Source organism: Benincasa hispida, chromosome 11 (genome assembly GCF_009727055.1).
Source record: "Benincasa hispida cultivar B227 chromosome 11, ASM972705v1, whole genome shotgun sequence".
NCBI classification, from domain to species: Eukaryota; Viridiplantae; Streptophyta; class Magnoliopsida; order Cucurbitales; family Cucurbitaceae; genus Benincasa; species Benincasa hispida.
In genome coordinates, this window is record NC_052359.1 from 67,236,525 (window position 1) to 67,248,833 (window position 12,309).

The 12,309-nt window shown below is 32.7% G+C and overlaps 1 protein-coding gene and 2 long non-coding RNA genes across 4 annotated transcripts; 1 reads left to right on the forward strand and 2 right to left on the reverse strand.

The window, feature by feature from the left end:
- Window positions 1-149: 149 nt before the first annotated feature.
- On the forward strand, window positions 150-2,619 carry LOC120090399. The gene is made up of 6 exons (XR_005485532.1): window positions 150-454; window positions 554-763; window positions 906-1,067; window positions 1,196-1,239; window positions 1,486-1,598; window positions 2,111-2,619. It is a non-coding gene; the product is annotated as an uncharacterized LOC120090399 (long non-coding RNA).
- On the reverse strand, window positions 461-5,263 carry LOC120090396 (IQ domain-containing protein IQM6-like). 2 transcript variants are annotated; one of them, XM_039048032.1, is made up of 9 exons: window positions 4,867-5,262; window positions 3,469-4,083; window positions 3,231-3,345; window positions 2,482-2,547; window positions 2,313-2,401; window positions 2,139-2,226; window positions 1,775-2,014; window positions 1,415-1,516; window positions 461-1,271 (listed from the first exon to the last, which is right to left on the reverse strand). In XM_039048032.1, the coding sequence occupies exons 2-9, from the start codon at window positions 3,936-3,938 to the stop codon at window positions 525-527; spliced, it is 1,917 nt and encodes a 638-aa protein (XP_038903960.1). In that variant the 5' UTR covers window positions 3,939-4,083; window positions 4,867-5,262; the 3' UTR covers window positions 461-524. The 2 variants fall into 2 exon arrangements, with proteins under 2 accessions (XP_038903960.1, XP_038903959.1); XM_039048031.1 differs by having other exon boundaries at window positions 3,231-4,083; window positions 4,867-5,263.
- Window positions 5,264-8,020: 2,757 nt separating this feature from the next.
- Window positions 8,021-9,303, reverse strand: LOC120090400. Its single transcript, XR_005485533.1, has 2 exons — window positions 9,081-9,303; window positions 8,021-8,967 (listed from the first exon to the last, which is right to left on the reverse strand). It is a non-coding gene; the product is annotated as an uncharacterized LOC120090400 (long non-coding RNA).
- Window positions 9,304-12,309: the final 3,006 nt, after the last annotated feature.

Here is a 12,309-nt window from a genome sequence, read left to right on the forward strand (position 1 = left end):
AAAAGAACAGAAAGTGATTATCAACTTCTTGTACAACACATGCCAGACCTCCGACCTCCATCTCCTTTCATTCATTATCAGTACAAGATTTTACAAATAAGAATAGAGGATATGGGTTCTCCGCAGTTGGCTAAATAGGGCAGGTACCATTTTTCTAATTTGAAATTGTCAAACAATTTGAATGGTTTTCATTGTGCAATTTGGCTTAATGTTTATTATTGTTGAACTAGGTATCATTTCATGTTCTAATAACAAACATTAAGGTTGTTTGGAGACCAAGTTAACTGTGTTAGTTATGCAAACAGAATACTCTCTTTGGGCAAATCTGAGAAGACGATACCTCTTCTTGAAAAGAGTCTCTCCGCATCTATGTATATTAGTGTAGGCAATGAAAGCATGCAAAAGCTTTTCATCCCTCATTCCATTTTGAAGCCTAAAGAAGCACATTAACTATGTATATTTCATCTTTTCTATCCAGTAATTGCAGAGTAATACGTGTGTTACACGCGTTTGTTATTTATATTCTAATTACATTCAGCCGGAGGTGTTGCAGTTTGAGGCAATACCATGCAATTTGAAGCAAGTGGACTTCTGGCTGTGCTTGTGTCTTTACATGAACTTGGAGTCGAAGCCATGGAGCCGATTCGAGATTGAGTCCGGGAATGAGAAGCGTGAACAACTTTACCTCTGGGAGACAAGTGAGCTTGCTCTAATACCTTGTTCTGAAGCTCTTGTGGATAATCTCTCATGCAACCAATTCGAGGTCCAGCTCCAGTTGTCCATCTGCTTGTTAATTGTTTTGCCAACTGATATGATTTCATTTCTTTATGTGATACAATCCGTCTTAAGATTTTCTCCTTCGGGATTGGTCGGTCATCATTGTCTTCTTCATCCTCGTCAAATAGGTTTGATTTAGGAACCATGAATTCCTCTTCTGATAAAAAGGATTCTTCAGCTGTTTCGTAGCCGTCGTCCGAGGGAGAATCCGGAATGCGAGCTCTGCAACTAGGTGGAAGTGTTTCCTTCTTGAATATGTCAAACACATTGCTTCTTTCTGGTATTTGAAGGTTAGTAATCTTTGAGCATAATCCTCTGGATAATCTTGATATTCTTTGTTTTGAAGTCTCTGTATGATTAGAGCAAAGACTCGATGGATTATTCTCGTTGATTGTGTCTCTTGTATCCATTCCACCAGTATGGTCCTTAGAATCTTCTTGAAGACTGATGCATTTGTCCTTGGTGAGGAGTTCTTCTTCTTCATATGGGCTTTTCTGAGTATATCATCGGTACATAGAATTTGGGTCAGCAATTATAATCACCAGAAGGAAGTTCTCTTGTTATTACATCACATAATCAGAAGTTTGTTTGTTTCTTTAACCAAATATAAAAAACAAGGACCTTGTGCTCGTTTTACCTCAACATCGGTTAGATCCACGTTGTTTTCCATAAGGAAAGACATGAATTCCAGAAAATTTTCCTCTGTAGGAAGATAATGGCCACTGTGAGGCCAAACTGCCTATAAGTTAAGGGGAAAGGAGAAAAAGGAGATATAGCACGTTAGGATGATGAATGACGTGAAAGGCACGAGCACTTAAAAGGTGAGTTTGAAATAACTTTGAAGATGGTGAAAAATACTTTTAACCAAATAGTATTTGGTTAGATAATCAAGAGAGATTTTGAACATTTAAAAAGTGCTTCAAGAGGAAGTGCTTTTCCGAAGAAAATTTATAAATAAAAAGGCATTCCAATCTCAATCTTTATTAATGATCCTAACCTTTAGAATACCATCTTCCACCACCAATCTACCAGCGGCCAATGTGGCTCCACCAGCCAAGAAACTTGAATGTTGAAATGTACCCTTCTTCTTCAGCCCAACATACAAAGTTTTTGATGTGCTCAATACAAAGATCCATTTAGCATCTCTTGGTCCTCCTGTTGTGTGAAGAAGTTTTCCACTATACCTGTACAAAAATTTCCCATTTTCCACCACAACCTCGTAGGCCTTCCTTTCTATCTGCATACATGAACAATTGAGAACAATGTTTAAGAAGAGGAAAAAGAAAGCCCCACAAAATTAAGCTTTTAATGTATGTTTCATTTTGTGTCAAAGGGATATCTCAGAGGATGGATGGGCTTACAGGACCAAGATATTTGATACATTGTTGATGAAGCTTAAGTCTGGGGCATCTCTCAAGGTTCACCTCTTTCCCTTCTCCTATATCAAGCCTAATATAAAGAGGATTGTTAGAGTTAATGATATTTATTTTCGTTTGTTAAGCATATTTAGAAATTAGATACCCATTTTATCTTACCAATAGAAAAAGGGCTGTTTGCTATCACAGTGGAGCCATTTGACGTAGTAAAATTGAAGATTATGGCCGTAGCGATGTCTAGGATCAATCTGTTTACGAGAAAGAAACACTATCACCTAAAAGAAGACATTATAGTCCTATTCAAACCATGTCTCGAGAGGGGACTTACTGCCTCGAGCCAATGCTGTAAAGCAAGTTTCCTGGCTTTTTCATCCTTTGACAAACCTTTCCCTACCTACGGAAGAAGTTTGTGTTAAGAATGCACATTAAAGGTTGAATATATTATAACTAAAAGTTTTTGGATCAACGAATAATTTTACATGCTATCAAAGTAGATGGAAACGGGTCTACAACCCTGAAGAAGTAAAGGGGTGTAGAGCTAAGATATAGGCAAGATGTGATAGCTTAAGGTTCCCAACTTTAGACGACGTTAGTTTTTCTTATAATACACGTTAATTATAAATATTTCTTAGAATATAAAATAATGAATCAAATATTTTATAATTTCCATTTTTCTATTAAGATACAATTTTATAATATTTCACTAAGATAATTCTATACAATTTTTTATATTATTGAAAATTTGGATAATTGTTATTTTTTAAATCTCTTGAAAAAAACAATGCTCATGAAAAAAAGAAAATAGCAAGAAAGAAAACCTAGGGTCAGTAGAAACCTTTTGATTTTCCTTAAAAGTACCATCAATTTTTCTAGTTTAATGATTGCAGGATTGTAGGTGGAGAATCCAACCATACTGTAATAGTTCTCTCTCTAACTTACTTTTAATATTTTTTAGGCCTACAGGGATTGTTACTCATTTGCATACTATAGATCAAATTCATTCTAAAACTCAAAAACTATAGATCCAATAATCCAAAAGAACAAAAGCTGACATGTTTTTGTTCAGTTCTTAGTTACCTTGGCAGCTCTGGTTCTGGCCCTCGACCACCGTGAAATCGCCGTCTCTGGTTTTTCAATATCAAAGAATGATATTGAACTTCTCTTGAGTTCGGCAAAATCCAACAGCTTCCACCTATTAAGTGATGATTTAGGAAAAGAAAACTCCAAATCTTTACCACTCCTCCTCTTGAAAGGGTAGATTGACATGAACATGTTTAAAATTTTCAAGAGAGTACAAACGAATTTGGACACAAACCATCTTTGTTCCACAAGAACAGCACAATCTGCTAACTGTCTCCTTGTTCTAAAGCTCTTGTACACTTTCTGTAGCTTCAATGCAGCCCTATAGTGTTCGTGCCTAGATTCTGTATATCTCGGTGTTGAGTAATTCCGTGGCGTCGAAAACTGTTCATTTCTACATCGATCACAATTATTCTTAGACCCTACCGATATCCCAAACTCACTGTTTTCCATCTCTGCAGATGGAGTTTTGAATGAATAGACCGTCTCCAATTCCCTTGATCTTGTGGCAATTGGACGTTCAAATCTCATGCGGAGAGATCCGCAGGATTTTAGTATGGTTGGCTCTGAATCTCTTCCATTGAAACTAACAGACCGTAATGGATTCCTCATCTCTCCATCTTGAAAACTAATTGATCTAACAAGAACAGCATCGAAATCCAAATCTTCAAAATCCCCCAAAGGACATGAAAACAGTTGCCCCATTCTTCCTTCTTTTTCTTTTTCTTTTTTTCCTTTTTTCCTTTTTTTTGTTTTTTTGTTTTTTTTTTTTGGTTGGTTTCCTTTGTTGTTTACCTATCCAAAATTTCTCACTTTAGTCCAAATCACCCAGACCAATAGGGTCTCGATCCTGTAACATCAACGAAAAACACACAAACAAAACATTGTTATGTTTTCTCAAGTTTTGTCCATAAGCTTCATCTATCAATCAAGAGATATGCTATGCTTCAAGAAAAAAAAAATGTAGTGGTAAACAAAAATATAAATTAATCTTAAACATAAGGTCCTTTTAGAACCATTTGCTCTATTCCTTACTTTTTAAAAATGTTTTTAAAAACCAATTATAAAAACTTGATTTGTTTTGAAATTTGGCTTAAAATTAAATGAATGTTTCAAAAAGAGTAATACTTTGGTGCATCTCACAATGTCTATGCATCCCACCCTCATCAAACATAAAAAAGAATTAAAATATCAAACCCATTCCATTCTATCCTCCCAATCAGGTCCTTAAAGAAAAATGTAGGAAGAATTTGTCAAGTGATAAACTATGATTTGACAATTTGGTAGGATACACGAAAATGTGTGTAGCATGAGATGTACCTAAGTATTTTTCTTTTTAAATGTGATAAAATTACCAATAACTTGTAAAAAGAGAATTTTCAAAAAAAAAAAAAAAAAAAAACAACTATCAAACAAGGCTTTTCTAATTTCCTTAGACCAGCCTTGAACAACACAAACATCCTTGTTCATCAGAAACCAGAAATTTCTCAAAATTTTGTCCAATAACTTCATCCATCAGTCAGAAACATGTCACATTTCAAAATTGACAATAGAACAATGAAGGTCTAAGAACTTGAGAGGGAAACAAAGGAATGGGAAAATGATGGATGGAGAGTGGAGGAATTGTTCTAACCTGAATCCGAGACAATGAGGAAAATTGGAGAGGAGAATAGTTTAAGGCTAAGGAAAGATGGGAAAGTGAAGAGAGAGGAGAGAGAAGAAATTTAGAGCGAACGAAAATTAGCCAAATGGGGGTTTGAGAGAAGAAGAAGAAGAAGAAGGGTGGTTGGTATTAATGTGAGACAGACCGTTGATTGTGGGCTTTTGCCTTTCACACAGCTTCCTATTGGAGGGTTTCTCTCCTTTTTCTGACTCTCAAATCCCCCATTCTTGGACCTTACTACAATTAGAATTTGCAGAGAGGTAAAAGTCTACCTAGAATATTGCCACGAGGGATGAAATATCATCTCTTAATTCTACCCTAAACTTAAAAACATTTAAAATTCTTCTTCTTCTTCTTATTATATATTATAATTCTACCCTAAGCATTTAAAACATTTATATATTATATTTTTTTAAAAAAATTATTATTATTACTATTTAATCAATTTTGATAAAAAAAAAATAATAATAATCTTGAGGGACTAAATTTTAGAGATATTAAAAATATATTGATTAAAATTGAACGAATTTCAAAGTATAAGTATCAAAGTAATATTCTAACCTCAGATTTTCCAGCCTGGTGGTTAATGGCTATTTTCATCCAAATATTTAACAAAAAGTCGGTTAAATATGTCTTTAAAAACTCACAAAATTACAAATATTAATCTGTTTATGATTAACTAAATCTTTCCGAAACTAATAAATTTCAACAGAACTATGGTGTCATTTTCTTTAAAATACATATAGGTCACTATACTTTGAGAGCTGTCCAATTTTGATCAATGTAATTTTAAATGTCTAATTTTAATTGGTGCACTTTTAATAAATCTTAAATTTAGTCCATATGGTTAGGTTGATTTTTTAAAATTTTTTTATTATCTATTAATATTTTCACTATAAATTTTGAAATTATATTCACACAGGGCCTTTTTAAATATAAAATAATATTTAAAAATAAGCACTTTTGGAATTTTTGTTATAAAGTGTAAATATATTTGAGAATTTTCTATTTATAAGAATTTCCCTTCACATTATTTCTCATTGCATGGAAATTATTATTATTATTCAACCAATAATGTTAATTTTGTAAGACTAAATTTAAGATCTTTTAAAAGTATAAGACTAAAATTGAACCTATCTCGAATTACAGGGATCAAAATTGTATTCTATTCGTTTTTTAAAGCTAAACTATTTTTGCATTGGACACATGTATCTTACGCATTAATCAACCAACAATGATTAAAATTTAAGTAATTTCACATTAGGCAAAAGTGAGTTTAGCTACATGATCTTTCTTCTTAGTGGTCAGAGGTTTGATCTCACATCACTGTTATTGCACTAAAAAACATAATTTTACATCACATTTATGAGAATGAAGTCGATTTTAACCTATACTACGATTGAGTTATACTTAAATTTGTGAAAATATGAAAAACCCAAATGCAAATGACGTACCAAACTATCTATTTATTGAAGAGCATTGATGAGTGATCAGAGTTGGAACTATAGAAAAGTGAGATAGAATATCGATTTTATTGCATAATTTAAATTCGAGAAAAAAAAATAAATTAATTCAAATTATTTACAACTTTCTATGGACCCATTTGGATTAATTTGAAAAAAAAATGTTTTCCAAAAAAATTCATTTTTATTTGAACACCTTTGATAAAAATTAATTAAAATATACTTGAAAAACTGCTTTGAATAATTGTCAAATGTCTAAATTCTTCCAAAATAACTTATTTTTAAACTAAATACTTGAAAATGTATTTGAAACACATCGTTAATCTCTTTCTCAATACATTCATATTGAACCAACTTCTTCAAAGACATTTCATAGTGCCTAAGCTATTATGATCCTTATTCGTAATGAAGATAACCATTTAAGATATGTTTAACCCATCAAAGGAACCATAACGAATTTTCTTACTCTTTATACTTTATAAAAAGAAAACGCTCTGTTTAACCCAAATACAATATAAATGTATATCTTTGTTTCACATCAATTACCACAAAATCTTGATTAAGGTGACCTGTTGCACAAGCAATTGAAGAAACAAATGGCTCAATTTGGACGGGTTGAATATTATCAAATATTTAATAAAATGGGCAAACGGTCGGGTGTAATTTCTACCATAACTTCGATGTCTATTAGAACTCTTAAGGATGTTTGGCCAAAGGGTTTGGAATCAGGGGATTTGACATTTAAAGTCAAACTCATATTTGGGCTATTGGAATAATATTTTCAGGATAAGAAATCAAACCCATAGGTTGGAATAAGTTTTTTTTTAATGAATTACATGAGTTTGAGAAAGTAATTTCCTTAATCTCATAGCTCTTATCAAAGTCACTGGTGATCGTTGATTGACTTTCATGGTCGATCCGACTATCAACTGTCAACGACCAAACGTCTTGACCATCAGTGATCGACCATCATGACCGTCAACGACCAATCATAGTGATGGTTGATGACCGATCATCATGACTTTCATCTACCATCTATCATCGTGATGGCCAACGACTAATCGTTGTGATCGTTGTGATTGTCTTCAACCAATACATGATTGCCTGTGATAGTCAATAATTGTCGTCGATAAATTTTTCCTTCATTTCCCCTTATTCCTCCATTTTCTCTTAGATTTCTCATTCTTTTCTTCTCTTTATTTTCACAAACATAAGAATAAAAATAATCTCCCTTGTTCAAGGATCTTCTTGGTTGGAATATGGTTTGTTGTGGATGTCAGATGTTTTTAGTCACCCACCGGCCACCATTCGTCATTGGGTTTTTTTTTTTTTTTTTTTTTTTTTTTTTTTTTTTTCTTTTTCTTCCTCTCTCTCTCTCATTCTTACTCATTTCCACACACACAAAAACAAGAAGACGATTTCATCTAGGAGATCTAATAACTGAAGTGTTACATCAATCATGTTGCACATGGATCATCATATTCTCTTCACTAACTACTGCTCACCTACTATCGTTGGTCACCCATTGGCGGTCACCAACGATTATTTTTTTCTTTCCTCCTTCCTTTTCCATTCAATTTCTCATTGCCTTCTCCTTTTTCCTCATTTTTTCACAAAAAAAAAAAAAAGAGTAGAAATTGATGAATTGATTAAGAATGCTATTAAACGCTATCAAATTTAGAGAGAGTTGTTGTATTCAATATTGTTCACATCAACATTACAATGAAAATGAGATCAAATAAAGACAAACAAGGAAAAATAAAATTACAATAATGCCTTTATATACCCTAATACATTTAACCATACATTTAATATCCTTATACTGCTCGAGAGTGAATATTAATCACATTCATCTTGGATAATAAAGGAAGAAAAACTTGAAAAAACAGGGAATGAGGACAATTGAAATAGAGAATAAGGACAACCTAAAACAAACAATGAGGACATCCTGAAACAAGGAATGCGGTATCAGGAAATGAACATCCTAGAAACATCAGGTAATGAACATCCTGATGAAGAAATCTTCTGAATCAAATTAGTAAATCTGGGTGAAAATCCAAGAAGAACGCCTGGATTGGAGATAAAAAACCAGAGAGATTGGTCCGACAGAAATGGAATTAACGGGTTTGGTTGACTTGAACTAAATCCAGCTGAACAAACGAAATCGGTCGAACTGGTTGGAAGACTGAACCAAACAAAATCTAGAGGACCAAAATGGTTTAGTCTGATCGAACTAGACCAGAATGACTAAACTAGACTAGTTAAACCGAATCGATCGAAGTTAAATAAACCAAGGGGATTTTTTTAAACCCTAGCTTCGCACGATAGATCGAAAAGCAAGGAGCGGAGACCCACAAACTGGAAGGCGAGGTCTGGCCAGGAGCTTCGAATGACAAATCGAAGACCCACAAACTGAGACAGATCTGGGGCGAAGAGCGACGATGAAGACTAAAGTAGCGTCGGCGGAGATCAAAGAACGATGCTGGACGATGCCAGATCTAGGTGGAGATGCAGAGGAAACGGAGATCGACGGATGCGACTGAGAGTTGCAGATCTGAGCGGCACAACACAAACGAAGGATTGAGGGAGAACGGAGTGGTAGAGTATACTAACATGCAGCAAAGAAAATCATAATTAATAAGCACTCTAATTATACTTAATTTGAGTTTAAAACATGCTTCAAAGTAATTATTACAGTAGAGAGTTTGTTGAACACAATACCTTTGAAGAAACTTCTTCAACACTAGTTGAGTTCCACTTAAATGTGCTTCAATCTACAAGTAGACCACCACGAAGATCTTATCTATCTCTTGCAAGAATTATGTAGTGGAAACACTAAATTGAGTTGGATTTGATGAAGATGTGAAGAGGGTTTGAATGGTTTTTGATTTCTACAGAATTCTTGAAGAAGTTCTTGAAAACTTAATTTCATTATTCACTACTTTAATTTACAAAACTTTCATCATGCAAATTAATAGTTTGCATGAAGATCAGCTCTTACTTCATGGAGAAAATGGAATTGGATGAATAAGGTGCTTTGCACCAAAGTTGGATCCACTTTGAGTTTTCAAAATTGTTTTTGTTTTCAAAATTAGTTTTTCAAAAATTGATTTCTAAAACCAATTTTTAAATAAACTAATTTATTTAGTAAAATTAATTCAATTAATTAATTTTAAATAAAACTAATTAATCAAACCTTTTAATTAATTTTGTTAATTTAATATCTAATATTAAATCAATAAAAAAAATCAATTCCACTATAATGAAATTAATTTTATACAATTAATATTTAAATAATATTTTAAACATTAAGATCCTCCAGGTTCGTTTAATTTTGATAAAATTAAACATTTCAATTGTATCGAATACAATGAATATAAACCTTAATTGAATTTGAACATTTCAAATTTCATCAAGATTGCTCAATTTACTAATCCAAATTACGAGCTAGTAGAGGGACCTTATGAACCTAGCTCCAACGATTTGTAATTAATTGGTTAAACTCTTCAAACCTAATTAGTTACTATTCGTTAACTACCAAGACATTTCACTATAGCTCGATAGTTGCACTCTTCTCACTGTAAATATATTTCTGTCCATTTTAACCATAATCAGTAAGTCAATCATTCACAGGTCATTTGTATTTACAGCTGGGTCAAAGATTATCGTTTTACTCCTGTAAATACATCTTGTTCCTTAAGCTCCCACTGATCCTCCATTGAACAATTGATTTATAGTCCAACTTATAAATCATAACACTCTCTTCCATGAGAGGGTGGTGCCCCATTGTTCAAGACAAGACATCAACCCTGAAGATGACAACCCATCTGCTACCCCTAAATCAGGTAGGAGCGAATTCCATATTGTAAAGCTATGTCCCTAGCTATCTATCCGATCTTATCTCCAAAATGGGAGGCTTATTGAGCAGTGTTGTTGGACTACTCCCACCTATGTAGATCAAAGGATAATTTCGAATAAACAGAAGTTCATAGTTAGCTCAGGATTAAGATCGAGTTACCTTAGGTCATTGAGTTTGAGATGGTCAGTTTTAACAGTAAACACTTGTTATAAAGAAAAGTGACTATTTCAAGGTCCAGTCTTATGCAAACTCATTGCATTAGATGCCCCCACTCACATCTACATGAACAACTTTTGGATCGTATCATTTGTATCAGTATACAAAATATGTCGCATCCAATAGTGTCACCAGGATGAGGTACCCAATCTCATCTGTATACTTGTAGACCAATTTTACTTCATACTAAAACTAGATCCATTTTTATGTCGTCACATAAAGTTAAAGTACTCATATTATAGCCAATGATCCATTTATTGGATTTTCATAAAAGGGTGCAATATCAATAATAATTTATTGATTAAAAAATTTAACAACATTTTTATTGATAAATAAAATATGTTAATAACATTTAACTGCGAGTTTAGGACATTCCCAACATGGAGAACTAAACGGATCAAGAACGTCGGACGATGAGAAGCTAAGCCACAGTGAGCAGATCTGACAAAGAACAATCGGATGCGGACAATTGAACAGGTGAGACGACCATATGGAAAACCAGATCTGGAAAAAAAACGTGCTTAACAGTTGATTTGAGATTGACGGAGGAGGTTGGACACCATATTGGAGATGAATCTGCCTCCGTAGATGATGGATTGGATTGACGGAGGTAGAGAAGCATGATGAAGATTGAAAACCCTAGCTTAATGCTCTGATACCTTATCAAGTTTAGAGAGAGATTTCATATTCAATATTGTTCACATCAACATTACAAAAGAAATGAGATTAAATACAGAAAATACAAGGAAAAATAAAAATAAAATAATGCCCTTATGCACCCTAATACATTTAATATCCTAATAAATACAAACTTCAAAGGTAAAATTCATTTGATGACTACGAGAAAAAAGAGATAATTTAGGGATTAAAAGCAAAACTAGTGTGTTAGTCGTCTAAATTTCAAGTTTTACTACTTCGTTATCAAAAGATAAATTTTTTATTTAAAAATAGATAAATTATAAATTTTAAAGCCAAATTGAATTCGTTATGAGTTCATTATAAAACTTAATTTCAAAACTTTATTACTTTTTTTACTAAAAAAAATAAATATGATTTTTTTTAATAAAAATGACTAAATCATTGTCATTCTTACATTATATGAATTAATTTAGGAGTACAAAAGAAAAGACTAATATAAATTTTATTTTAAAATGAATAGATTATTTTTTTCATTTAACATTATTATAAAAATTGATCCACGACACACTAAAGGTTATACGGCTCATAAACCAACCACTAAAAACAGACAAAAAAATCAAGTTACTCAAATCCATGCCTACACACCCCAAACACAAGCATTTGTGATTCCCAAACTTCATAACCCCCTTAAATAAGCCATATGCATTTAATTCCCAGGCTTTTGATTCCGAACCTGCACCCAAAACGTCCCTTAGGTGATCATCTCATGACATTGAGAATCTTCACTGTTGTAGTCTCACTCACCTTATAGATGATATAGTTCAACTTTTTGACTCGGTACATAATTTTATTTCCACAACTTTTTTAAACAGTAAAATCCAAAATTTTCCCCCCTAGAATATAAACTCGTGATATTTTAGAAGTAGAAATAACTTAATTACAATGTTTCATTCATGAATGCAAAACATAAGTGTCCTCTAAACTCCTATATTAGATACAATATTTTATCAATAAAATATATAGTACTACCCTCAGCACATATTAAGTTCAACAAAGAGTGAGAATGATCTACACTATGTAAGTAATATCTTAACCAATTCAATCATACCTATAATAATAACTATGTGTAGTAATGCCTTTGTTCATTTACTATGGTTCTATTCTTTTTAGTGTCGATTTGTCTATCATACTTGGTTTCTCGATTCAATGACACTAGTGCATCTTTCTTATGTTATT

What these genes read in the sequence shown, in the direction of transcription:
- LOC120090396 (XM_039048031.1), bottom strand. Translation starts at nt 3,938, where the DNA reads ATGGGGCAACTGTTTTCATGTCCTTTGGGGGATTTTGAAGATTTGGAT. An exon ending in CCAGAACCAGAGCTGCCAAG is followed by an intron (nt 2,548 to 3,230) that starts GTAACTAAGAAC and finishes CTTCTTCCGTAG; the next exon opens with GTAGGGAAAGGTTTGTCAAA. An exon ending in GTATCAAATATCTTGGTCCT is followed by an intron (nt 2,015 to 2,138) that starts GTAAGCCCATCC and finishes TCATGTATGCAG; the next exon opens with ATAGAAAGGAAGGCCTACGA.